This window comes from Nelumbo nucifera, chromosome 6 (assembly GCF_055504915.1).
Source record: "Nelumbo nucifera cultivar China Antique chromosome 6, China Antique-T2T, whole genome shotgun sequence".
Classification (NCBI taxonomy): Eukaryota; Viridiplantae; Streptophyta; class Magnoliopsida; order Proteales; family Nelumbonaceae; genus Nelumbo; species Nelumbo nucifera.
In genome coordinates this window covers 14,702,896-14,730,551 of record NC_142654.1, presented here as the reverse complement: position 1 = coordinate 14,730,551, position 27,656 = coordinate 14,702,896, and the positions used below count along the sequence as shown (strand labels likewise).

The following is a 27,656-nucleotide window of genomic DNA, read 5'->3' as shown; positions in this document are numbered from 1 at the left end:
GGGGTTGTGTGGGATCCAATGTCATATAATTTGCACTGATGCAAAACCATGATAGTGTAAATGCTGACCTATTTTTATTCCAAATTTTAACTTATTTTGTTTGATTGCAGTAAAATGAAATAACTTAAGAAATATAGTAGAATAAAGTAAAATCCAAAACAAAATTAAACAAGAATTTACATTTTTTTACATTTGCACTCCCATGCATTTGTACTAATGCAAATAAATTTGCACTGCAACCAAATACAGCCTAAAGAAGAAGGAAAGACTAAAGAAAACATAGACTCAACCTTAGGTGGCAAGGAATGATTTGAAGACTTATAATTGGATTAAAAAAAAAAAAGCATATATGGGTTATGGAAGTGTTTCACGCCAAAGGACAATAGATAGGAACAAAATAATGTTAACGGGTTAGAAGAGTATGGAGGAAAACAAAATTTGATTAGATTAGAGTGCCTTAGATTTCGCTTTCTTGCACATGATGGACAATAGATGGGAACAGATAGATAGTTTACCTTTTAAAGATTATATTATTCAATAAAAATACACCCATTATTCATATAAACCAACTAATAGATAGGTCATAGGTCTGTTACAGGAACAGGATACTAATTAGCTAGAGAGAGAGAGAGAGAGAGAGCAGCCAAGTACATGGGCTTTAGAAGATGGAAAACTAACACCCAAAAAGAAAGAAAGTATTTATCCACTCATTCCTTTCTCCTTCATGGCATGCCTTCTTAGACCAGGAATATGGATTTTGGTGATATAATCTTCCCAATTTATGCTCCTTACGTCAAATCCAAAGCTCCTCCTTTCTTCATTCCGACATGTCTTCCATCAACTTTTGTGTGTTACTGTTATCAAACCTACAAGCAGTTTAATTATTTCAAGTCTTTTAGTAAATTTCATAAACAAATAATTAATTTTGATAATTAAACACATTAATCCGATCAACGTTTTTTTTGAGGATTTTAGCCCTCAGCTGCTTATTCCGTCAATGAAAAAGCTCCAGTCCCTGATCACATTCTTCTGAGGTGGAGCCAATTCATTCATGCATGGTTGAGTGAGTGGTTTTGAGTGAATTAGTTCAACTTGATATATAGATGTGTTGTGGGCTGTGGGCCCAGTAATAATGTCCCACTCCCATATACCACATAATATGGTTGGTTGAGAACTGATTCACTACTGCCTCTCTTTCCATTGATTGATGAATGTGTTAAGCTGTGGTGGGACCCAATAAAATAGAAAAGGCGTTTCTTCACTGCCTCTCTTTCCGTTGACTAGGGGTAGCCTAGCCGGGCCGTTTGGAAGTTTTTGGGACTGCATCTTGTTTGCAGCTCGGTTCGGTCCACGTCCACGATGCATTCAGATCTAATAATTGAGTCTACACTCGGATGTTTGACTCGTCTTATCGAGTTCCGAGTTTCCGGGTTATTACTATGACTTGTGAGTTGTGAGTTGACATCTTACCATCCTCCATAGAAAGTATAGGGTTCGTATAATTCGGCCAAATACTGAACCGGCGCAACCAACTTTTTTAGTCTGTCGGAGAGCTTCGTATTTGAAGCTATCGCAGCTGCTTGCCCACTACGCTGAACCGTATCTGTCCACAGCTGGGAGGAAAAGTCATGCATGGTATTGAAGAGCTTCAATCTCGAAATAGGAATTGGCTTCCCATCTGGACCCATACAAGGAAACGAGTGGAAGTGTTCGTAGAAAAACCTGAACAGATCTCCCAACAGTATAGGGTTCACCACAGATGAAGCAACATGGTAGATTTCCAATCCTGGCTTCTGGGCTGCCCCATGCTTCGCCATGGCTGCTATCGTTGCATTGACAACCATGTCTGCAGGGACCTATATACGTCCATTCACACAAACCCATGCTTTAGTCTGGTGTTTATTACAGAGAATAGATTCATGCATGTATTTACTAAAACCTACACTATGGATTGCATAGTATTACTTAAAATTAAACACCCCACTAGTTTGCAATTGAAGAAACTGGCCCCATGGATGAATTGTCACAGTGGTGGTGCGGTTTTGAATCCCGTTATTATCATCTTTTTAAGAAATAACTTTCGATGTTGTGATGTTTTACTGTTTACTTGAAAGAATAATGATCCCTATAGGGTGTCAGGCAGTGATTAATATTAAAAAAAAAAAGGTAATTTACAACTGTTCTGCTTAATTGATGACCTTCTGTAACTGTTTATATTTTTGCTTCACAATGATCATTTCACCTATTCAAATGAGTGGAAAATATGAAATGACCATATCAATTATACTGATACTGATAGATAAAACAGTTGCATCTACAGGGTAGGTCTTAATAATTAAATGCATGAAACTATAGGGGATATATATATATATAATATTATTGTTATTGTTAATAATTACCCACCAAAGAATAAATACACTCACCAAATCAATAACTGCTTTGGGGTCTACAAGGAAACTTGTGAGACGGCCTTTTCCATAATAGGAAACTAATGGATCAATCATCCTGAGGTTCAAAAATCAAGATAACAGAATATAATTGAATAAATAAATTTGATCATCCAAGGATACTTCCATGAATGACTCTATCTACTAGCTAGCTATAGAGACAGTTAGAATTACAAGGTACCTGATTCCTTCTATCCATCCAGGAAAGGGGTCTCTGAAAGTGCTCTCAACGATGCTTGGACGGATAATGACTACTGGTATTTCTCCTCTGGTGCTGTTTATCATCATCTCACCCATAGCCTTGGTGAAGGAATATGTGTTTTGCCATCCATAGAGTCGTGCCCTATTAAAATACAATTTTAATTCATGGCTAGATAGCTCAACTCTTCCAATTTAGTTACAGTCATTATATATAGTCACCTCACCTCTCTATACCCAATTCTTTCATCTTTTCATTCACTGTATTAACTTGGCTAGCAGCCTCAGTGCAAGCCAACTTTGTTTCCGCTCCAACGTCCAATACAGGTAAGGAAGTTGAAAGGGTTGTCTCTAGAAGCAATCTCTCTTTTGCTATGCTGTCTCCTATGAAGAAGGGCTTCTCCAATATTCTTCCCCGTCTCTCACCGTTAACATATGCTGTGCCAAAAGAAACAATTAATTAATCAATCTGACTGTTTTTCACTGAAAATACAGAGTATGTTGTTTGAGCTTGTTTAAACATTAATTAATTAATTACTTACCAGTTGACACATGCAGAAAGAGCTTCAGTTTCCTGCATCTCTTTCCGAAGCCCATAAGTCGACTGGGTCCTTGTGTGTTTGTGTCAATAGCAACATCATACCTGAATGTATTGTTTTTAAATAAAGAATGAACCAAAGTACGTTGTGCATGTGAGAACTAAATTAGATGACTAAATATCGATCGACTTATGAAATGAATGCCATCATATAAACACAAGCTGATTCAAAGAACATGCATGAACCTTTCATCAAAGGTTGTATTAGCAGCTAAGTTCAATATTACATCAACTTCTTCTGCAATTTCTTCAGCTAAGTCTGCTTCTATTCCAAGATTAGATTCACGGACGTTTCCCACAACAGGAACCAACTTGCTCAACATGGCAGCTTCATAGGATTTCCCATGGGCTTGTTGCAGGCACTTGAAAAGTTCTGTGCTTAAGATCTAATTATACATAAATTAATAAAGTTAAAGCAAAAGTTGTGATATCATGATGATAATGCTGGAAATTAAAATTAAATGAGCTTAAAATAATGAATCCTTCTCAAAGAAACATACTTCAGTCTTCAATCTGTTCTTTGCAGCTTCCTTATTTTTGGCCATTATCAAAAGATAGATCTTACCCACGTCGGCTTGTGCCCTTAAAATCTTCTCAATAAGAACTGAAAAATATAGACAGCCATCAAGTTTAACTAATCCAGAGAACAATCCCAAAAGGGAAAACAAAAGAAAGAAAGAAGAAAAGAAGTTTAGAATAACCAATCCATGCACACATAACTGATCTGTTCATGGAAAGCAGAGGGAGATCACCGGCCACATCACCTTATTCAGCTAAGAAGGTGAAATGGGTGACATGGTTGTAATATTCACCTTGAGATCTAGCAGCATTTCTGCTTCATTTTTAAAAGGAGCCAAAATGAATTCAAGAGCGTATGTAATATAGTATACGTACCTTTCCCTAAGAATCCAGTTGCACCAGTAACAAGAATGTTCTTTCCATTAAGAAATCTTACAATTCCGATACCATCACCGGAATCCATCAGGGTGGTGTCGTAAGCATGCTTCAGCGGTATCTGGTCTTGGGTTTTAATATCACTTTGAACAGAGGACAACCCTTTAGAACTTGAGAAGTTACCGCTGCTTTGGCAACGTACGACGTTCATCCTCTTCTTCCACGATGACAGCCCACTGATGCAACACCGAACATGTTCACTCGTTGACCTTGTAAGCTCTTTCGGTGTAGCAAAGACGTGGTTTAGAAAGAAAGCTCCCATAATTGCTAAAAGAGTTGAAAGTAATGACAAACTGATGTTTTGCAGAGCTTGGTTGGGTTGAGACCAAAGCTATTGATATCCTCCTACTCTGAGAAAAATGCAAGAACCAAAGGTCTTAAGAACATCAGCTCTCTTCTCCATCTAACTGCTTAATTTACACCTAACACCATTAAAAACATCAGCCCGAATTACTAGTAAAACAATGGGCGAATAATAATTATGCACCACCGTAGCTACCTCTATACAAAATGAGTCCGGATTTACTGCACTTGGTTATGTGTGTACTGGTATCCCTGGTCATACTTCGTTATAGCTCCAAATTACATGTCACATGTGCGAGTCATTTAACGGGACTTGCATTTTTTAATATCTCAATTTTTTAAATTAAAAATTTAAAAGAACGAAAAAAAAAATAGATACTTTGACCACCCAGCTCGACAGACGGTAAAAAATATAGAGAAAATTGTTCAGACCTAGCTCTTCCATGGAGCAGATGGCATTAACAAACGATTGCAGGGGAAAAAATTCTGGTGTTGAATTGTTTATACTGAAGTGCTAGCATAGCTCCTCCATGGTAAACTTGCTTTCTCTAAGTCAATGTTCAGTGTTTCTTATTCTGCAAATGAGAACTGAAGCAACAAACCGGCAAATCTTGTTGTTTTGATGACTTTATAGTGTATACTCTATCCAATTGATTGAGGTAAAGATTCAAAAATCATCAAGTTGAGATAAGTTCAAAAGCAAAATTAGTAGACGTTAATTACTCTGTAACATGCTTCCTAATTTGTGAAGTTTCCATTGTCTTTCTGTTCAAGATTTTTTGATCAATACCATCATTAGAAAATAAAGTTGACATTTTATAAATTTGACTTAAAAAGGGAGTCATTACCGAATCCAGTTCATAATGGGTTGCAAGTGTTTTGAAAAAAGCAGAGTACTCAAGTGAATAAGAAACGATGGGCACCTGAAACAATTTCTTGCAAATGACTTCCACCCTTATTTGGTCTGCAATCGTTTATTTAATGCATCGGCACCAGGTTAGAGCTGGTTTGGTTCGCAACAGTTTTCTTTGTTTTCGTTTTTCAATACGCATCAGTCAAGATTTCATATGCTTCACTAATCCCTTGATAGTTTTCTATAGCAATGTCTTCATCTGTGGAGATCGGCATTCATGGAGTGATAGATTTGTGCCCATTGACAATAAACTTTTCTATTTTCTTCATCCATGTTTCATGAGATATGTAGAGTAGAGTGTATATCTCTCTATTTGGAGTTCTGATTTTTCCTTCATTCTCTGCTAAATGAAGAAAAAGGGATTAGGGTTTTACAGACAATATTTAAGTTTGTCATGAAATAGTCTTGTGGTTGCGGAAAGTTTTCACCCTTTCTTTTATTTACTAAGTATTACGGTCCAACCCCGAACAATCGGCCCGTTTTGACAAAAAAATAAAAATAAAAACGATCAAAACCATTCGAACGGTTAACTACCCGGGTCAGCGGTTTGCTGACCAAAATCAACAGTTTTGGGAAAAACTAAAATCGGTCACCTGACTGGTTCCCAGTTTTTCTGGTCCAACCGTCCAGTTTGGTCCGATTTTGAAAACCATGGTTTATTTCAAAGGAACTAGCTACATCACTACTTTGAGACACATATGGATCCACATGTAATGCAGGTGGAGTGCCACGTGGTCCCATGTGTAGCCTTAATAATAATAATAATAATAATAATAATTGTTATGAATATTATGAATAAGCACTTATTTTCAAATAAGCAGCCCAGGTGTTGCTTATTTTTAAGTACTTATTTTTGTAATAAACACTTATTCTTGACTTAAATGTTTAACATGAGTAAGTGCTTATTTTACATTTTTTGTGTAGTTCCACCACTTAAGTGTAAGTATTTATTTGAATAACTACTTATTTTAAGTAAAATCAAACAATACCTAACACGTCCATATAAGCCAAAGTTCAACCAACAAAATCTTACACACCAATTAATAAAAGTTTAGAAGTTACAATAAAGTTGACTTTAGATTATCATTCCCAAATTTCAACTCTCATATAAGGTAAATTCAAAGTTAATTTTCTCCAATAGTTCTCTTCTGTTTGTTGTTTGTGTTTTTCTTGCCATTATCACCAATTCTTTGTTTTCATTGTTGATTCATGCAGGTATCAAATATGGTAGTTCTCTCTCTCTCTCTCTCACACACACTGGAACTCCTCTTTCTCTCTAATGCACACACAAAGTCCAACAGAGAAAGTGGAAACTTTCCTTTTTGCTACTTGGTAGTGTTTATATATTTCAGTTTTTCTTGTACTCTATTCTTTTCCTTTATAATATTCTATGCAATTCCATTTTTCGACTTTTTGTATTTTTCCTCCGTGTCTTCGTTGTATTTTCTGAAAATTTCTATTTTTTCTGTTTTTGTTGTATTTTTTAGTGTTTTATTTTTTGTATTTTCCTCTTTTTTCTTTGTTGAATTTTTGATAACTTGCCACCAATCCGTAATTCTTTAGGTTCTGTTTGGAAGGAGTAACTTTGTATTTTGCACTGTATACATTCGTGTTTGTATTCCTTCCAAACGTTTAGAAAACCTTAAATCATACAAGCCCTCAACTTTTAGAGTAATTCTGTATGTATCCAACATCAGTTGATATGAATTTAATATGATGCAATATTTAATTTGAACCTTATTGGTTGTCCAAGACATCTTATTACAAGTGTGGTTCAGACTTTGTGTATTCATTATGCAATCTCTCATGCTTAATTATCAATTTCATTATGAACACCCAACTACTATACACATCCAAAATAATGCATAAGTATTTAATGCCATTATGACTATAAGCACTCTACATGTTTTATTCATGGGAAGCTGAATTGAGATCTGTTTCTCACCGAGTGCATCTCACAGTCTCATCCCACCGTATATTAGAAATATCTCCATATGAATATAATAAGATAAAAGATGGGAGATGTTTTCTATACATGCTTTGGAAATATATCCCTAAGAATGATAAAGGAGATAATGAATTGATAATTACAATGCGCACATGTAGTGTATAGGTAGGTAGGGATGTGGGATGAATTTGTGGGGTATGAGATCCCAGCTCTATTATGATTTATGAGCACACATCCATCCCCATTCATTTTTTAGTAAATAAATTTTTGAGGAGGTTGTGAGCTCCTTGCTAGCTGAGATTGAAATTTGAGTGTATACTGTTGAATATTTTGTTATATATATTTTTACACTAAAACAATGTCCATGGAACTGCAGTTGTTATACTTGAAACTATGGGGAAGTTTTCAATGTATTCTTTAATTTATTTGTATTTGCTTGTTTTTTTCTGTTTTCCCTTATCCCTGTTTCAGTTTGTAATTGTATTTTCTTCTTGAATGATATGATTATCGGTTTCCTAAAAAAAAAAAAAAAAGCTTCAAGTAAAAATTATGATAAAGTATACCCAATCCTACCGTATTATTGTTATTTTTCATATTTATTCTTTTTTGATATTTTGGACCCCACGTCCATTTAAATGTGGACCCATGTTACCACATGATTAAATAATCACTTGTAAGAGGCTCCATAAAAGATTTTGGTGCATGTATCATATACAACACTACGCTAGGGCTGCAAATTGAATTGGATATTAGTAGTGTTTATATTTAAATTGGAATCCGATCTTCTGCATTGGATCCAAAACAATTACAAATGTAATAGATTATTGAATAGTATAAGTAAATCAAACTAAAAATGATCAAAATTACATATTATTAATAAAATAAATTAAAAATGATCAAAATTACATATTATTAATAAAATAAACTAAAAATGACTTTCATATTTTATTTCATGAAAAATATGAAGTGAAAATCGGATTGGATTTTATTGGATCGGAAAAAGAATGGATACATATTAGATTCAATTGTAAACGGATGGAATTTGGGCCCCATTAATGGGATTGAATTAAATTTTGAATCCAGACAAATGGACACCGTTTGACACCCTAACACATACATACACCTAATAGTGCACCTTATTAGCCTTACCCTAGAAAAATGTAAAAACATATTTTGTTGTTGAAATCATTCTTTAGTTAGCAAGAATTTATTCAAAGCAAATGTTACGTGAATCAGTGTTAAAGGCAGAGGTGAGGCGGTTGGATCTAATAGGGGTGAGGCGTAAGCCTTTAAGGCATTTTAAAATGTAAGCCTGGAACAAAAAAAAAAAGAGAGAAATAATTCATAAATGATAAAAACATGAAAAATATAAATTAAATTAAGATATTATAAGGCTTGTTTGATATATTAGACATAGGTTTCATGGTCCAAAGTATCAATATAATTCAAATGTACATCTTTTTTTTTTTTTTCAAAATTTCACAGGAATGTTAATTATATGTTACTTAATACGTATTTTAGTACCCCACAGTTGTATTGATACTTTGAACCTTGCATGGGTTAGAATCTTGTCAGGGTGGTTTTTTCCCTAAAATCTAAACAATATAAGAACAAAATCATATGAGTCAAAACTTTTTCAATTCAAGGATATAAACCAATAGTGTTTTAAGAGCAAAGCGTTCTTGCTTCGTTTATTGCCCTTGTATGCATTAGTTAAAGTGACCATCTATGGCGATGCCTATGTTTTAGAAGAAATAGTAACAAGTATAGGGTAAATGGGCAAGTAGGTAAGAATAAAGCATGAATAATAAATCAAGCTATTTTTTTATGCAATTATATGCATTTTTTGTTATTTGTATGCTTATTTATTTGTTCAATACACTAATATATACAAAACAATGCATTATTTTTTGTTTGCCTTAAATTTCTGTTTTACCCCTATGTTCAACATTAGTGTGCCAAATAGTTGAAGCCCAGGCCTTGGATATTTTGAGGCCAAAGGTCCAAAGCCATAAGCCTCAAACAACTCAAGGCCTCGGCCTTGTTGGTGGGGTCTGAAACTAGTGTGGCCAGGCCTTTTTTTCTCAGTTTCGCCTTGAGGCTTAGGCCTTTGGCCTCACCTCAAAAGCCTTTCGAAACAATGGTTGACATCTTTAACATGAAAAACTCAAGTTGGCTCGGTCTAAATTGAGCTTGAGCCCAATAGATAGGCTTATTTGTTAATCGAGCCAAGCTCGAACTTAGTAAAACTCAGCTCATAAGGCTCACGAGCCTAATCGAGCTTTTATATACATATAAAATAAAAAATTGTATAATTTTTAATTTTTATAAAAGGTTGAATCACAGTTGAACACAAATTAATCCGAGCTTAAACTTACAAGCTTTTGACTTGAGCCGAAATTGATTTCAAGTCTTTAACTCAAATCAAACTCAAGCCTCATAGCTTATTGGCAAGCCGAACTCAAATATCCAGACATTCAATTCGGTCGCCTTGAATCCACCCCTATATATCTTCCATCAAAGTGGTGATGGAAGATATCAGTTTATCTGAATTCAAATTTCAATTTGATCCGTTAAGGGTGATATAAATTCAATTTGTTTATATTTGATCAAAAATGGATCCACCCTGATGTGATCCAATATAATCGAATTGGATTTAACCAAAGTGTATATGATTGTATACACTTGAAATTTATACTCTTATCTATTTTATAAAGTTGGTTTAATTGCATATTGTGTTCTAAGTAAAGCGTCACTGGTTGGAGTTTTCATAAAATTTACATTCAATATATTTTGTTTCATCTTCACTTTATTAATAACATAAAATATTTTGAACACTTTTAGTTTAATTTATTAATGCAATTTTTTATCAATTAATTTAATTTATTAATGCTATTCAATATTCAATCGCTTTATATCCTAGGGATAAGATCCCATTTGAATATAAATGAATCAAATTAGGATCTCCCTCATATCTGATTCGATCTGATCATTTGGCATTACTAATGCAGCATTTTTAAGTTATACCCGCTACACATACATCTACACAAAACCATTTATACCACTTTTTTAATTTTGATTCAAACGGATAATTCTGGTTCCTTTTAGTTTTTTCTTTTCTTTTTTCCCTTTTTTAAGAAGGGGTTCTGGGCCTTTCTTCTCAGTAAATTTACTAGTAGTAAAAACAAGGGCTCCAGGGGGAAATTGGATTAAAAAATGCGTGGAAGTTGATGGCTGCGGATAGGAGTGTCAATTGGAGTGGAATTGGTCAAATCTGATCCAGTCAGTCAACTATAAATGGACCAGGTCCAATTCAATCCAATATATATTTTGGACAATTTTGGACAAGTCCAATTTAATGTCTGGACTGTCCAATCTGTTTAAATTCATTTTGATTTAGATTGGTTTTAATCCAAACCCAATTCCATTGACACGTATATTTTTATCTTATATTAATGGACTAAAAAACTGGCTTAATCCAACCCAATGAACCGGGTCCAATCCAATTTAATAAATATTTTGGAATGGACTAATCCAACCCAATATGTCTTGTTGGTCCGTCCAATTCATCCAAATTGATTTTGGACTGAACAGGGTCCAATACAAAACTGGCCCATTGGCACCCTTAGCTGCAGAGAATTGGGTGCAGATTAAGAACTAATAATATTCATTTATTTTGTTAATGTAATTGCTTTATTGAATTCTTACTACTGCTTGTAGACAATTTTTGGTTAATATAGGAAATAAGAAATTAACTTTAAGGATTTCTGTTATTTTCAAAACCCATCACCTAGGCGACAAGGCATCCAAGTGCTCTTGATGTCTCGAAAACTTTGCACACACCATCTAATTTCTCAACTAGACCATGATGTGATTTTAACTCCTCACAGCACATATAATAACTGTTTTCACTTTTATGATACAAGGAAACCCGTCCAACTTTTGGATTATCTTCCTTTATGATGCCGAGATCTCCCTCACCACCATCAGTTGATGATCCACCACATGTACTTCCTCACACAAACTTTTCTCAATCCCATCAACATTATTGCAGTTCACCTCACAACCAACCTTACTGAGAAAAGAAAATTCAGAACTCCCCCTCAGAATTTCTAGTGAACCTTCAACCTTACTTCCGCTCCCCAACATTCTGCTCATCCTTCTTGCTCATGTTAACAAATCTTCATATTTAACTCTTTAACATTCTTGCTCATCCTTCTTTCTCTAGGATTCTCCATCAAATGAGAATTGAAGCAGTGTTTTCAATGTGGTGAAGCAATTATTGGCCGATGAAAAAGACAAAATGTTTTAAATTTAACCAAGATACTGATGATGGAATCCCATATAATAAGTTAAACAGATTACAACTACGCAGGCAAAGAGTGATAATTGAACATTTGATTTACGGTCTTTGTTCTGCAAACATAAAAAATTGGACCTATTTTATGATAGAGGATGCAGCCAAAGAAAGAGTGCAGCCTTGACTACTTGATGTCCACTTTGTTTGTGGCAACTCCATACCAACACATGGAGTAAAACTTATAGAGAATTCATTCACTACCATCAGAAAATCATGTTCCATGATTCCATCACAAAAGCAACCTAACAAAAGTTGGGATATCTGGTATCAATCAATAGTCCCTTTACTGATAGAGGAGTACTTTATCTAACCTAAGTTCTTTTGGTAGTATTTGCATCTCTAATTCTTCCTGTCTAGGTGCGTTTAGTGGTTGATCTCAAAGTTCAGGATCTGTAGAAGAGGCAGAATAATTGGTTGTTTACCAGAGCTCAAGTTGCATTGCAACATACACCTCGTGGGCTACTTATTTGCCTGGACTTCTCTTACTGTACTGAATGCACTTCAGTTAAATTTTCCACTTCCTTGATCCTGCCTGTTGCCACTTGTGAAGTTCAAGAACTTGTTAACTCGGTTATCTATAGTCTCTTTTTGATTTGTAAATAGGCAACATAATTTGCCAAAGCACCAACTAGCCCAAGCTGCTAAAACTTCTACTCATGATTAATTTCTTTTTGATTGTCAACCAGCTTGGCTTTCTAATGTACTGGACCTTGTAAATTTCCAGTTTTTATAATATAACCCTTTTGTTTATCAAACATAAAAAATCAAATGCACTATCAGAAGACAAAAACCATTATCCATAAGATGGTCGACATTACTTTTTCATTCGAATGAAATTTAAGAAAACGAGAAGCAGCAAAACTTCAAATGTTGTCCTTATACAAGTCTAAAATTAACCGTATACTACCTTTAATCTCAGATTCAAAACTAAAATAACAGTGGCAACCACCTCAAATGAAGCCAAAAACAGGTCCGCCAACTACAAATAACACTAACCTCATTTCCCGCTCAACCCATTCACGTTTAACACTTCAATATCTCCGTGCAGCCCCACCAGCAGCACCGCCCCTACCGAAAGCGGGAGGAGGGAGAGCCGGCTCAGCCTGCTTGACGACGCCGGGTAGGTCAGCCATTCCAAGGGCAGCAAGCATGTCCATCGTCTCCTTGTCGACCTCGATGACATCGGTCTTAATGGCGGACTCCTCAGGCACGAAGTCCATACGCCGCTCGCGCTCTTCTTCTTGGAGCTTCAAAGAGATTCCACGAACAGGGCCTCTCTGGATTCGCTTCATGAGGTGGGTACAGAATCCGGCGATCTTGTTGCGCAGGCGCTTCGAGGGAATGATGGCGACCTCCTCCAACATCTTCTTGTTGGTGTGGAAGTCCAAGGTCATCCGAGAGTAGTACCTCTCGATCACCTGCCGGGAGGATTTCTTCACGGTTTTGGTGCGAACGCGACCCATTGCAACCCTCGGTAGATTAGTCGCAGCAGCTTACCTGCAATCCGAAAAGATTAAGACAGGAAGAGCGGCCGCGGCTGCACTCTGCAGGAGTAAAAAGGTTTAGGGTTTTGCTCGTATCTAGTGTTTCTACAGGGAGGCGGGAGAGAGATATCATCCATAGTTCATACAATTTATAAATTTCCAAAAATAAAAAAACACGATTCTTAAATTTCCATATATGCCCATGATTTTTAGGGTTGAACACGGATTGAATCGAAGCGGACGTAGGTAGATCCAAATTTGATTCGTTTAATTTTAATCCAAATCCGATCCGATCTTAACGTAAACGATCGGATATTCAAAAAACATTTACTATTTTTTTTTAAACACAATCAACTTGATTTTAAATTTTTAAAATAAAAACACAGTTCGATCATCGACGTGGTAATTTCAAAAACAAATGAAAATAAGAACATTCATATTATAAACACCTCACTAAACCATAATATTGAAACCATTTTTTACTAGTCTATACAGACCGGACATAAAACTGTTTTGGGGATCAGCTCCAGAGTTGAGTGGTCCAACCGTTCAGATCGAACAGATGGTCCATTCTAACTTAAAAATAAATAAATAAATATATATATATGTATATATTTATATTTATATATAAACAATCAAAAACCATTGTTCAGTTATATCAGCTCAATTATCAGTTATACCAGTTCCAAATGATTATTGGTTTCTGTTTATCTGAATTCAAATTCGAGTTATTTATAATTAGATTGGATATGGGTCCAGCCCTATTTGATTCAACTACGTTTAAATAATGTTTATAGGAAACATAAATAATTAATAACATTATGAACAAGAGGAAGTTGATATAAATTGCATACTATGTTAATATAGTGTTGAAAAATTAATAAATTGAACAATGTTCAAAATGGTTACAGATAGTTTGTTTTTTGATAGTGTTCTTTGTGAATATTATCTTGTCTTCTACCTTCTAAAAAAAAAAAAAAAAAAAAACTTCAAGAGGGGCCCTTTAATATATTTATAAAAACTCTAATTTATATAATTATAGGAACATTAACTTCATTTTTTCAGTTATCTTAAATTCTTAATTCTAAAAAATAATACCCAAGACCCCAACTAACATTCCATGTATAGTCATGACTCACAAACTTCAAATAATTTTATAGGTGGAATAGCAAATCATTTTAGCCAATTCAATTAACGTCATTATTCAAATTACTATATATTTGCAGCCGAATGCCACACGCCCTGAAAAACTGCACTAGGTATTTGTAAAATGCTAACGAACAAAAGAGGAAGTAGCGTTTCTTAAAAACCAATATAGATTAAACATTTCCCCCCAAGAGTCACAGGTGAATAATTCAAACATCCATACACATGGTCAAGACACCTTGCATTGCATATATCATAAAAAATAAAAAACCGAAAAAAAAGACACAAAACCTAACCATTACTACTACTATGGCCTCCAAAAACTTTTTTACAGTTGCCCAGGTCGGGTTGACGATTCAATCACTTGGGTCAAATGGTTTTTGATTTCCAACCAACTCAGATTTGGAAGAGTTAATTTGGGCAAGAGATACAGAGTTTATTTGGAATTTATTAGGACTGGAATTCATGCCAGGTGCCGGTTAAACCGCCCAGATAAATAACAGTTTGAAAACACTGCTTCAAAGTCGATGTGATTGATAAGGCTTTATTTTTTATTTTCCTTTTTATCTATATAATTCATGAGAAAGATCACAGTTAGCCAACCAATCTTTTACAATGTAATAGAGTAATGATACCTCCATTTCTCATACTTTGATGATAATGGCCATTATGCTGATGAGGATGGAAATCAGTGTATGCACACCACTCCTCGCTTGAACAGACGTTGTTTCCTTTTATTTACAACATTTCTTTTGTCTCCTCTCCATTAGATATTTGGATTTGGTTGGTTGGTGACAATTTTAATTATTTTGCTATTAGAGCTTGGAACTTGGATAACATGATAGCAATTGTTGAACATCCTCTCCATTTAGGCTTTTTTTATCAGTATCCATTTAGGCATTTACTATACCAGAATTTGATTAGATACATGTCCAAATGCTTTATTGCTTACAACTATTAAAACAAAAAATGCTTTATTGCCTACCGCGTTAAAACAACCTATGCTAAAAAAAAAAAAACATATTTCATATCACAGATCCTAACTGGGTCAGATGGACTTCATGACTAAGGAATCTGTTGCCTGAACCGTGTTAGCAATCACAACAAGAATAACTTATCAAAGAAAATATATGATATTCTTAATGAAATAAATCATAATAAAACCCCTATTTATCATGTCGTCGATTTTCAAGTGCCAAAGTTGAATATTGGGTTGATAAAGTAAATAAAACTGAAAACAACTGGTTAGTATACTGATGTAATACAGTCATATGATAAACTGTCTAAAGGTCTTCCATCATTAGCATGAATATGAGTCCTTCGCACCATAAAATTGGGCTATTCATTTGCTGTTGCAGGTGTTCCAAAGTTTGCACACATGGATCATTTTCTCCTAGAAAATGAGTACATGAGTAAAGATTTGGTTTTAGGAAAAATGTGGCTTGAAAGAGGAATCGATGGCTAAGAATCTTGTTATATAGATCAATAAAAAAGTATGGGCAAACATTTTGTTGATCTTTATTAGAATCTCGAAATGGCTTAAAATGTCAAACTTCCTATTCAAACACTTCATTAACAAAATGCTAAATATAGGTTGTCGGGTGCAACTTGAGATGTTATTAAACCATTCTTTCAATAGGATTTCTGTTAATTGTCCAATTTAGGTCCTGCAGTTGCTGGATTTTCTTCCTTTATGATGCCAGAATCTCCTTGACTCCTTCACAATCAGTTAAGGATCCACCTCATAAACTCCCTCCCCTGAACCTTGTTCAATCCCATCAACAGTATTTCCTTCCCCTCGCAACCAACCTTGAAACCAAACAATGGTATCACCATCGCCCAAAATGTCAAGTGAACCATCAACCTCTGATTTTTCCACATTCACCACCTCAACAGTCCCCTCATTCTTCTCAATAATGTATCCCAACAAATCTTGGTGCTTACCTCTTTAATCAGCTTCTACAGCCACAATGGTCTTTGTGATGCTAATCAGCAAGGATGACTTCTCTATTCGATGAATTGAGACAGTGTAATCAATGTGGTGAGGTAATGACTAGTTGTTTTGGCTTCCCTAGTCAATGTGATGACTGTTTGGTGCTTCAGATGCTGATTGCTGACTAATGGATAAAAGCACATATTTTCTAAACTTAAGATGTTGATGATGCAATCTCATAAATAAGTTGATATAAATTACTACTATGAAAGAAAATAATGATATTAACATTTAGTTTACAGTTTTAGTTTTGCAAACATAAAAAAGTTAAAGCTCTTCATATAATAGGGACCTATAGTCTTTGCTTTTCAAAGAATTCCTCCATATCCTCTTTGTGTGTGGCAACTCCACACCAAAATACCACCACTCGGAGAAAAGTATAAAAGAATTCCTCCATCGCCTTCTTTTGTTTTATGCTTTTTTCTATTATATATATAATTAGCCAAATCATGTTCCCTCACAAATATTACAAGCAACAGCATGAATATAACGAAACACAAATATATTTTATGTTTTTAAAAAAAAATTTGAGACACCAGTGTTTTAAAAAGCACAAGGCCTTCTAGAACCCAAGGTGCAAAGTGTGCCATGCCTTTTCGAAGCAAAGTGCATGTCAAAAAAAATTCAAAAAAGGAAGAATAGATAAAAATACACATTTGAATTCTTAAAGAAATTAAATGTTTTAAAAAGCTTATGGGCTCAAATTCAAAAAAACATAAGCATAACATAAAACATGTTCAAAGTAAAAATTGTGGAAGTGAAAGCAAGCATATGTGGATCATACCAAATCGCTTCAGGCATTCAAAAATTCAAGTAGATAGTGTGAATGTGTGATGTTAAATATTTTGCATTCCTAATCCTAGGAAATCCCTCCGCCTCTATAAAGGCTCCTTAAGGCATGTCCAAACAAGTCTGCAGGATTATGGGCAATGCCTGCAACCTAAACTTTTGGCCATATATAAACAAGTTAGTTTTGTGATTTTAGTCATAGTTCATTCTATTTTACAATTAGGTATCCTATATTGGTTGTTGCTTCTAATTTTACAATTATGCATATTCACTTTTCTTAATATAAAAGATTTCTATTAAAAATAAAGAAAAAACAGATCCCCTTTCCTCTTCTTCCTCCTCCCCCTCCTCCCTCTTCTTTCTCCTCATTCCCCTCCTCTTAACGAGGCGTAAGCCTCCTTGTGTTCAGGAGGCTTATGCCTCATACATTCTGAACTACACCTCATGCCTCCAGGTAGTGGAACGCCTCGCATCATGCCTCCACATTCTAAAACATTGAATTTATGTCCTCCACAACTAATACTTTAGTTGCCATAGTAATCTTTCCTCTGCAGAACTTTACAAAATCAATCCGCTCACCTTTGGATTGAGATAATGGAGTATGATGCAAATCCTCCATCCGTAATTAAAGATCCTTCACTAACTACAACATACATCCAACCCTATAGGTTATGTAAAAATCTAGTTTTTACCCAGATACACTTGTCTATACTTGATAAATTACAACTTTCCACCTGGTCTTTGTCAAGGACTAACATATGATCAACAATAACTTCATCCCTATGTGCCACCAATCTCATATAATGACCTAACAAATGAGTTCCAAAATTACCTCTAAACCTTCCTTTAAAATCTATGAACCTATAAAGTTTCCCCAACAGCCTTTTCTGTCCTCTGCCATCTGGCCTACCCATTCTCAACAAACGCCTATCATTTTTCTGAAAAAATTCTAGTCCCCCTTCCAATAAAACAACTCACATTACAATCCCTTTTAAATGTGGTGCCACTCCCCCATAATTCAAAAAGTGGAAACCTATTACTGAATTTACTATTCTTAGAACTTTCCTGAACTATTCCCTTCTCCATGAAATCTTTCTCTACCATGCCTCTGAAACTTTCTTTGAAACAGAAATTACCAAATCTATTCCCTCTAAATCATGTGCCATTTTCTTCAAACTTCCACCCTGACTCATTGCCTTCTGCCTACAAGGCTACAATAGAATTGACCTGACACCCATTATAGCAAAGATGATCCCATGACCATAAGGTGATAACCTACAAATGAGAAACCGATTATGGTCCCAAGCAAAAAGATGTGTAAAGAGACAAAGCAGGTTAATTAACAACAGATTTAATTCAGTGAAATGGACCGCATGGATAAACAATGATTCTAATAAGTATGCATGGAGCAATTCCTTTAAATGAACAAAATCACATGTAGTCATAAACTAGAATATGGAACTTGAGGATGCATTAACTTCACATCATATTTATTTATGAGGTGTGCTAAATCTAGAAGGTAACAATCTGTTTCTTAAAACAATCGCAGAAAATGCATCGGAATTTGTAATTGAGTATATATCAATTGATCCTGATGCACATCCCAGAAATTTTGGAAAACATTCCATGGTCGATATTGACTCATTAATGTGATAAAACCCTAAATGTTATCCAACAATAAACAATTGGATATCAAATTAGAATACAAATACAATACTTAATCTTCATAACAATCAGAAAAATCACAACAAAATTTGACCCAGGAAGAAATTCATTTCTCACAAAAATAATCCAAACAGAAGCTGACATATCATATTATTAGTATCGATCAAATACACCAGCAAAAAATGGAATCCATTATCCATAATATAGAAGACATTATTTTTTAAATTAAAATGAAATTTAAGAAAATTATAAGCAGCAAAATTTCAAATGTCGTCTTTCTACAAGTCCAAAATTAAATATATATACTACCTTTAATGTAAGAAGTAAAACTAGAATGACAAACTACAATAACAGTATCACCAGCCTCAAATGGAGCCTAAAATATGTGCGAGGACTACAGTTAACACCAACCTTACTTCCCGACCAACCCATTCACACCTAACACTTCAGTATCTCCGTGCAGCACCGCCCCTACCGAAAGCGGGAGGAGGGAGAGCAGTTTCGGCCTGCTTGACAACGCCGGGTAGGTCAGCCATTCCAAGGGCAGCAAGCATGTCGATCGTCTCCTTGTCGACCTCGATGACATCGGTCTTAATGGCAGATTCCTCAGGCACGAAGTCCATACGCCGCTCGCGCTCTTCTTCCTGGAGCTTCAAAGAGATTCCACGAACAGGGCCTCTCTGGATTCGCTTCATGAGGTGGGTACAGAATCCGGCGATCTTGTTGCGCAGGCGCTTCGAAGGAATGATGGCGACCTCCTCCAACATCTTCTTGTTGGTGTGGAAGTCCAAGGTCATCCGAGAGTAGTACCTCTCGATCACCTGCCGAGAGGACTTCTTCACGGTCTTGGTGCGAACGCGGCCCATGGCAGCCCTCGATAGATTAGTCGCAGAGGTTTCCCTGCAATTGTTAAGATTAGGAGGGAACGGGCGGCCGCGGTTGCAGAAGGAGAAAGGTTTTAGGGTTTTGCTTGTATGTACTTATAGTTATCTGAAGGAGGGGACATGCTCATACCTTTTTCTTAAATTCCAATTTTGCCCATAATGTAATTTAGGGATCTGGTTTTATGCTTTCAATGGGTCGGGTCTACACGATAGAACCGAGATCGAATGTGGTTAGGTGGTTTCGGCGACTTTTGTCCCAATTAATAATTGGGTCGGTTCTGGTTGGTTATTGCTACTCTAACCCATTTATATATATATATATATATATATATATATATATATATATATATATATATATTTAAAAAGATAAATTAAAGTATATATTTTATCAATATATAAAAAGTTTGTTTTTAAGGCTAACATATAAAAAGTTTAGTATTAGTATTTCAATGTAAGTTTTATTAAGGTTATATTATTAAAATGAAGAAGTCCTAAATCATTATTATCAATTTATCATTGATAATTAAAAAGATGTTAAGTTTAATTGGGTCATTTCCATTCTAATTGTTTATTTAGGATACGAAAAGTGAAATTATCCAATTTCTATTCTTGCTCGAATGGCATTCTTGGTTTGGGGGAATGAAATTTCATTTCAATTTATTCTAATTCCAACTTTTCAATGGAATTTGGCTTCTCAAACCCCAATGAGATTGGAAATGGAGATTGCCTTGGTGAGGTGGGGATAGGGATAGGGAGTGAAATCCACCTTGACTTTTATATTATACATACACACACATATATCATAGTTAACATAGAAATTGAAAAATAACAAAGATAATAATATGGTTAAGAATAAACTTAAATACTTGCAATAAATGTCCACATGTAAATTTTAAATTATTTTAAATTACAATAATAATAATAATTATTCCTGGATGGCAAAGGAAGGATTAGCAGCGGCGATGGGGTCTTCAGGTTGGGATGTGACATCGGCTCTGGCTCCGCAAGTATTGTAGGGGAGGCGGCTCCGGCTTTGATTCTTCAAGTGCTACAGGAGGAGAGTCTCCGGCTCTGTCAACTCCCAAAAAAGTCCTTCCGTCCTTTCATTTCAGAGAGTTGGGAGAGAGAAAGAATGAGAGGACGGTGAAGGAGGGGAAAAGAAGAGAAAAAAGGGAAAACAATAGGTTAAATAGGTTTTAAGAGAAAAAGGGCAAAAAAAAAAAGAAAATAGAAAAAGCTTAATAGAATATTTTGATAATTTAGAGCATTCCATCATCTAACTTAACGGTCAAGGGGGATCGTTGTCTCATGGTCATAGTACAAGGGGTCTTTGTAGCAAAACAAAATATAGGGGATCTTTGTCATAAAGAAGAAATCTTTATAATTTACCCTAAAAAAAACTCTTGAGTTATAAGCCAAAATGTTGGGGAGTTTTTTTACATCCTTCATTATTACCTATTTTATTCACATTTGTTTTTTTAGTTTTATTTGGGCCAAAAAAAAAAAGGTTGCAAATTAATCTTGTTCTTAGTGATTGAGATTGGATTTTTGATATGGCATTATATACGTATTATTAGAGTGATTTAGTGGTTATTCTAATTTTCCTTTTATTTTGAAGAAACCACTATCTGAAATAAAGTGGTGTTTGGTTATTTTTGGACTGTTTTTGGAATAGCCTTTAAAATTGATAAGTTTCTTTTGAATGTTTTGATTGATTATGCCATTAATTACTTACTATTTAATGTCCTGTATTTATCTCTTACAGAAAAGGCAAGAGTATTTTGTCTCCTTTTGACTTTCTAAAGTAATATCTAAAACTTTGGTTACTCAAACGATTGGGAGTGTTTAGTCTTTCCATTTATTTTTTTTATCCTTCCTAATTATTCTCCTCAAACCAATTTGTCTTTTATTACCCATTTGATTTGATTCACGTTGGAAAACATAATTTCCTTTATATCATTAAAATATATTGCATATGAATCCTACCGTTTAGTCATTGGATTGTTCATAAGCAACAAATAGTCATTTATAAAAGTGATGATTTGGTGAATTATTTAAATTTTTCTTATTTTGGGAAATTATTCTTCCAATTATAGTGGCATGTTTTATAAACTTTTATGATCATTATATCCACTTCAAAATTTTGGGTTGTTAAATTCCTATTATTAAATCTACCCTTTTGTGTTATTTAGTTTTGTTCAATCAAATTGTTGGCTAAAAAAATTGCACGAATTAATATCATTTTGAAGTTCAAAAAAAAAAAATGATACTACTTGATTATATTTTTAAATGAGAAAATTTTGGATTTGCATCTCTTTTTTCATTGAACCACTGCATTAGTATTTGATTCACATTGGAGTGATTAAACTTCTTTCTCATAATATTCCTTGATTTTTGTGGTCAAATTTTGTTAAAAAGATGGAGCTATCTCATAGCTATTTGTTAGAGTGATTTATTGGGCCATTTGATATATATTTTTAATCTCTTTGTTTTCTAGTTGATTACTCTCCCAAAAACTCTTGTGGCCATTTTCCATTTTGAAACTTTAAATTGTTTTCGCAATATCTTCTTCTAAGATTATTGCACTTAAATGATTCAATTGTTGGATAGTTAACCACTAATCCACTGTTTACTCTCCAATTTAATTTCCTAGAAAAGATCATTAGATTTTTTGGACTTCCCTATTTATGCTAGAATTTGTCACTAATAGGAGACTGGCATATCTTTTGCCTACCTTTATCTCTTCAAGGTAGCATCTTATCCTATTAAATCTCATTTGAATTTCAAGAGCAACAATTAGCATATCAAATAAACTTTTAAATAAATTAAGTTTTGGACACCATGTACTAGAGGTCCAATGACTCCTTGTCTCTCTTATTGCTTCTTGAAATAATAGATGCACTCTCTTGGATGATGGGTTTTGAGAATTGTATATAGATTACTGCACTAAATTGCTAGAAAATTATATATCTTTGTAAAATTGTTTTGATTACTACATAATATTTAAACAATTATTATGTGATTCTTAATTCTCTTATAATTGCAATCCAGTTTTTGAATTGTTGAAACATTTATTATTTAGTCCTCTCTAGAATATCACACTTCGATCCCTAACTTATACATATACTCCCTTAAAATTGTAAAATTAGGAATAGAAAATATACCCCTAAAGTTTAAAATAATAAAAACTAGTAGAGAAATTACTATCTTTTTATTAATTAAGGAAGAATAAGGATAGTATGAGTGAAATAGTATTAAAATACACATTAAAAGGAGTAGGAACGGGAAGCGTGGGAGGATCATTAGCTGTAGTTAGTGAATTAAGTAAAATTGATAAAGTAAATGGAACTAATTTTCATATGTGAAATAGGAGAATTAGGAGAATTTTGGAAAGAGAACATGTAGATTACATATTAGACAAGAAAATTCTTTCACCTCCAAAAGATGAGACATCTCCAAAGACAAATAAAGAATATGAAAAGTTTGTGAAAGATAATCGAAAAGCAATATTAGCCATGTTAACTTTTATGGAACCCGATATAGAATTAATGTTTGAGGAACGTGAAAATGCAAAAGCAGTGTTTGAAGCTATAAATGATACATATGGTAAAGTGATTCAAACCAATGTAGAACTTTTAATAAAAGTATTATGCATGTAAGAAAATACATGCATAACCTCCTTACTCTATTGGCCTTAGAAGTTGAGAGGAAAAAAAAAATAGAAAATATCACAAGCAATGATGGCAACAACAAATAATAATAAGGCTGAAAATGAAAAAGGAAGATATCCCTCAACAAAATAAAAAAATTCAAAGAAAATACAAGGGAAAGAATAAATGGAACAAGAATCCAAACAAAAATTTCAAAAAAAGAAAAAAATGAGGCTTACTAAATACAATTGTAAGGAGCTAAAAAAGGAAGAAAATAAAGGAGGAAATGAAACAAAGGATATCATATGTTAAATCAATCTTTAGTAGGAAATATTTTTAGGGAAAGTCATAAGTATTGAAATTTACGTAATAAACATAATAGCCACTAGAACCTTATGAAATATGTAATGGTAGGAAGCAAGACCTACCACATATAAAACATAGGGTTCAAAATGTTTATATGTTAGACTCTATTTGTAAAAAAAGGGGGGTAACTAATTAAAGGTTAAGGTGTACCTAGAAGATTCTAAGGGCTATACATGGTATAGAGGTGATTAAAAATGCAAATTCTAGAGGACAAAAAAATGTTTAATGCGTAAACTTAGATAAGCATTGTATGTGATGTAACCGTTTCTGGTCACGTACCAATTTTTGTGATGTATCAATTTTTTTTGGCTAAGTATCTCGTCATTTGACCTGCTTCCAGGTGGTTTGTGATTCAGAGGATGATGGAGCTCCCTAGTGGCAAACTGCCTGGTGATGAGCTACTTGGTGTTGGTGGCAAACTCCCTGGTGGTGAGCTACTTGGTGACAAGCTCCCTGGTGGAGAACTACTTGATGACGAGCTCCCTGGTGGAGAACTACTTGGTGACGAGCTCCCTAGTGGAAAACTGCCTGGTGACGAGCTCCCTGGTGGAGAGCTATTTGGTGACGAGCTCCCTGGTGGGGAACTGCCTGGTGACGAGCTCCCTGGTGGAGAATTGTCTGGCTGCCCTCTGCATGGGGTGATCTCCTCTCCTTTGTAGGCGGCGGGAGCTGAGGGACCTGCAAGAACTCCATCATTTCCTCCTCTTTGTAGGCAGCGGGAGTTGAGGAACCTGCAAGAACTGAATCAGAGCACCCGGGGGTGTTACCCGGTGGGGATTCTCTGATGCCTAAGTTAGCATTCTAATTGCAGAGAGCTAGAGAGTAGGGATTACCTCCATTTTTCCATTCCCTCCCCATCTTGGCTTTGGGGGTTAGAGTCCTTATATAGTGGTGCCCAGTCACATCAGGCGTAACTGCCACTGCCCAAGCCATTATTGCCAGGACTGAGGTGACAGGTGTAGGTTGCTGTTGCAGGGTACAGACTCGTCAGGTGTGCCATGCTTTTCAGAGACGGCAGGCACGACGCCGCCTGGAAAGAGATGTGGGCGCTGCCACCAGATCTGTCAGGTACGATTGTCAGGCAGGAGATCTTCCTGCGATACGCCAAACTACTCTTCTGTACCAAGCTACCCTACAAGTGGCGAGCTGTCCAAGGGAGCTATGCCGAGCTCCTTGGGCTATGTCGAGCTGCTTGTGGCGAGCTCTGCCGAGCTGCCTGGCTCCTTGGTGGAGAGCTCCTTGGAGAGCTGCCTAGCTCCATGGCGAGCTCTTTGGTGAGCTACCGAGCTCCTTGGTGAGCTACCGAGCTTGTGGGGTATGCATGCCGTTATCGGTGGGCGTCTTATGGGTTGCCAGGTCGGCCAGGTCGGGTCGGTCGGATCATGTGTCGGGCTGATCTAGGTCGGCTAGGTCGGCCATGTCGGATCATGTGCCAGTCTTATCCAGGTCGGCTAGGTCGCGCAGGCCGCGTGTAGGCTGCGCGCCAGGCACCACGCAAGCCACGTGCAGGCCGGCCAAGCCGGCCAGGCCAGTGCCCGGGTGGGACACCAACTTGGTAAGTTGTTGCCTAGGTGTCGCCTAGTTGTCACGATGTGCCACGTGTCGCAATTTCACTGGAGGGCCAAATCTACCCTCATCAGTATGAATTAAACTGAGCCTTTGGGAAGTGATCTTACACTTTCTATAATATGGATATGAAGATTTATACTAATATATTAAGAATAGTGGTAGTTCTCACATGATTTTATAAATATATACTAAAAATAGTGGGAGTTCTTACATAATAAAAATTGAAGTGTGATTAACTTCTAGATTTGAAAGAAAATATATTATATGTAATGCCAATTTCTTTTACTACGCATTGTAGGAAAGGGAATAACCCTCTCTTTGAAAATAATCCTACTTGAATAAAATTATTTTGATTGGAAATATGTAATCTAGTAAGAATTCCATATGAGAAGGAAATGCAATTATGCAACTCCCAAAGATGAAAAATAAATTAAAAATTGAAAATAAATACATATGCTCAAATGCATTATATATTGAAGCAAAGACAAAAATTCATATATATATATACACCAAAGTAACTTTGGAAATTGCATTGGAAGATGATTAAAGGAAAACTAAGAATTATTCAAACAGCAAAAATAATAATTATTTTAAATTAACCTACCAATGCAATGATTTAAAATTGATGGAATATTGTGATGCAAGTCTTTTGTAAGAGACAACCTACTTTTAATGTCAAAAGACGCATTAAGCTTTTGCATGAAGATCTAAGCAGTCCGAAGCACGTTTGGCAGACACACGTCTTTCTGTGCATCTTTTCGTGCAAGAATATAACACAGAAGACGTGTAAAGCTTCATTTGGAGTTTCCCGAAATCAGCCCAAAATCGGCCGGCTTTTGGCAACTAATTCTTCCATGAGCCAAACGGAAATAGACCAAAGATCAGTCTGCCCGACTTGTAAATAACTGAAAGACCGCACAGAAAGACATGCCAAACGGGCCTTATATTTTTCTCTTAGGAGGAGTAGTCTCCTAGAAATGAAGTATGTGCAACAAAATACACAATGAAAATGAAGTTTATTGCATGCAATAAAACTACAATCGAATCAATATAGATCCATACAATTATTGAAAATCTCAAGTTGAAAGGCGCACCTACAAGATTAGTCATGAACAAAATTGTTGATCAAGCTTCAATTCAGATCATCATTCATAAAAAATGTAGAGATTAAGCTGACTAGAAAAATATGCTACTACAACATCATTATGTTCTTGATACACATCAAAAATATGAATTAAATATATGCCGACATGTGAAATAATTGCCAAACCATTGATCAAGCGCAATTTAATTGGTGGAAAATTTTAATTGACATATGAGGTTAACAGGACTATTGTACAACTAGTACATCTTGGGCTATTACGGCTAAGTGGGAGATGCTAGATCGAATGGCCTATGGTCCTCGATGTTATATCCTCAACATATAGGACTATCTATAGACCAACAAGAATAATCACATGATCAATGGAGTATTTGTTCTATGTGGGTCAACATGCACATACAATCAATACATCTTTTCAATTGTTATTATTATTATTATTTATTATTTTTCTATAAAATAAAATATGTTTTGACTTATTATTATCATTAGAGTAGTTATTAGTGGACAAGTGTCTCATCCAAGTAGAAGTTAATAGAGATTTATGAGTAATTACTATCCATTACAACAAACCCAACATTCATTCATAAAAGGGTTTATAAATAAAATCCAGAATATTGAGGAATATAATAGAACTATTAAGATAAAACATTGCCACATGAAGAAGTTAAGGCTCGATGTCCAAATTTGCCAAGAAATCCTGAATGACTGATTGGTCATTCAGGTGTAATTTGGTCAAATGTTCTATTCATCTAACAATATATATATATATATATATATATATATATTCACTGAAAGGGCTCTCTTGAGGTTTTGAAAAAGTAGTTAAAATAAATTTAAGAGAAATGTGACAAAGTTATGTTGAGTTTTAAATAATATATCCTTATTATTTTATTATATAAAATAATTGGTGGGAAGAAACGTCGGCTGCTTCACGTGATATACAGACTTTTTTTTTTTTTATTCTTTTTTGTGTTTTTGGCAAGTGGTCATTTATAGTTAGGACTTAAGACCGACAGCTCTCTGATTTTTATAATGTAGTGAGTGACAGTGGTCATTTATGATGAAGATGAATTATTGGTAGTTGGTTCTGATGAGAGTAGAGATGAAGTCAGGAGCTCTGGATACCACGTATAGCTTGTTTATTTGCTGCAACGTGGTGTGTGAATTCTGATGATAACCTCAATGCCTGCCCTGGAGAGTCCCATCGGCGTTAGCTTTGGCCAATTCATGAACTCAACCCCTCCATCTATTCAGCCTTGTTGCAGTCGGCATATGCTCTGTAATTAA

At 35.1% G+C, this 27,656-nt stretch overlaps 2 protein-coding genes and 1 pseudogene across 2 annotated transcripts; all 3 read right to left on the bottom strand.

Annotated features, from left to right (window-relative positions):
• Positions 1-699: 699 nt before the first annotated feature.
• On the bottom strand, positions 700-4,459 carry LOC104591342 (fatty acyl-CoA reductase 2, chloroplastic-like; annotated as a pseudogene).
• An 8,055-nt stretch (positions 4,460-12,514) lies between these two features.
• On the bottom strand, positions 12,515-13,344 carry LOC104589628 (small ribosomal subunit protein eS17-like). Its single transcript, XM_010248003.3, has one exon. It carries the CDS (start codon positions 13,182-13,184, stop codon positions 12,753-12,755), a length of 432 nt encoding a protein of 143 aa, XP_010246305.1. The 5' UTR covers positions 13,185-13,344; the 3' UTR covers positions 12,515-12,752.
• A 5,622-nt stretch (positions 13,345-18,966) lies between these two features.
• LOC104589620 (small ribosomal subunit protein eS17-like) lies at positions 18,967-19,768 on the bottom strand. The gene has a single exon (XM_010247996.3). The coding sequence runs from the start codon at positions 19,662-19,664 to the stop codon at positions 19,245-19,247; it is 420 nt and encodes a 139-aa protein (XP_010246298.1). The 5' UTR covers positions 19,665-19,768; the 3' UTR covers positions 18,967-19,244.
• Positions 19,769-27,656: the final 7,888 nt, after the last annotated feature.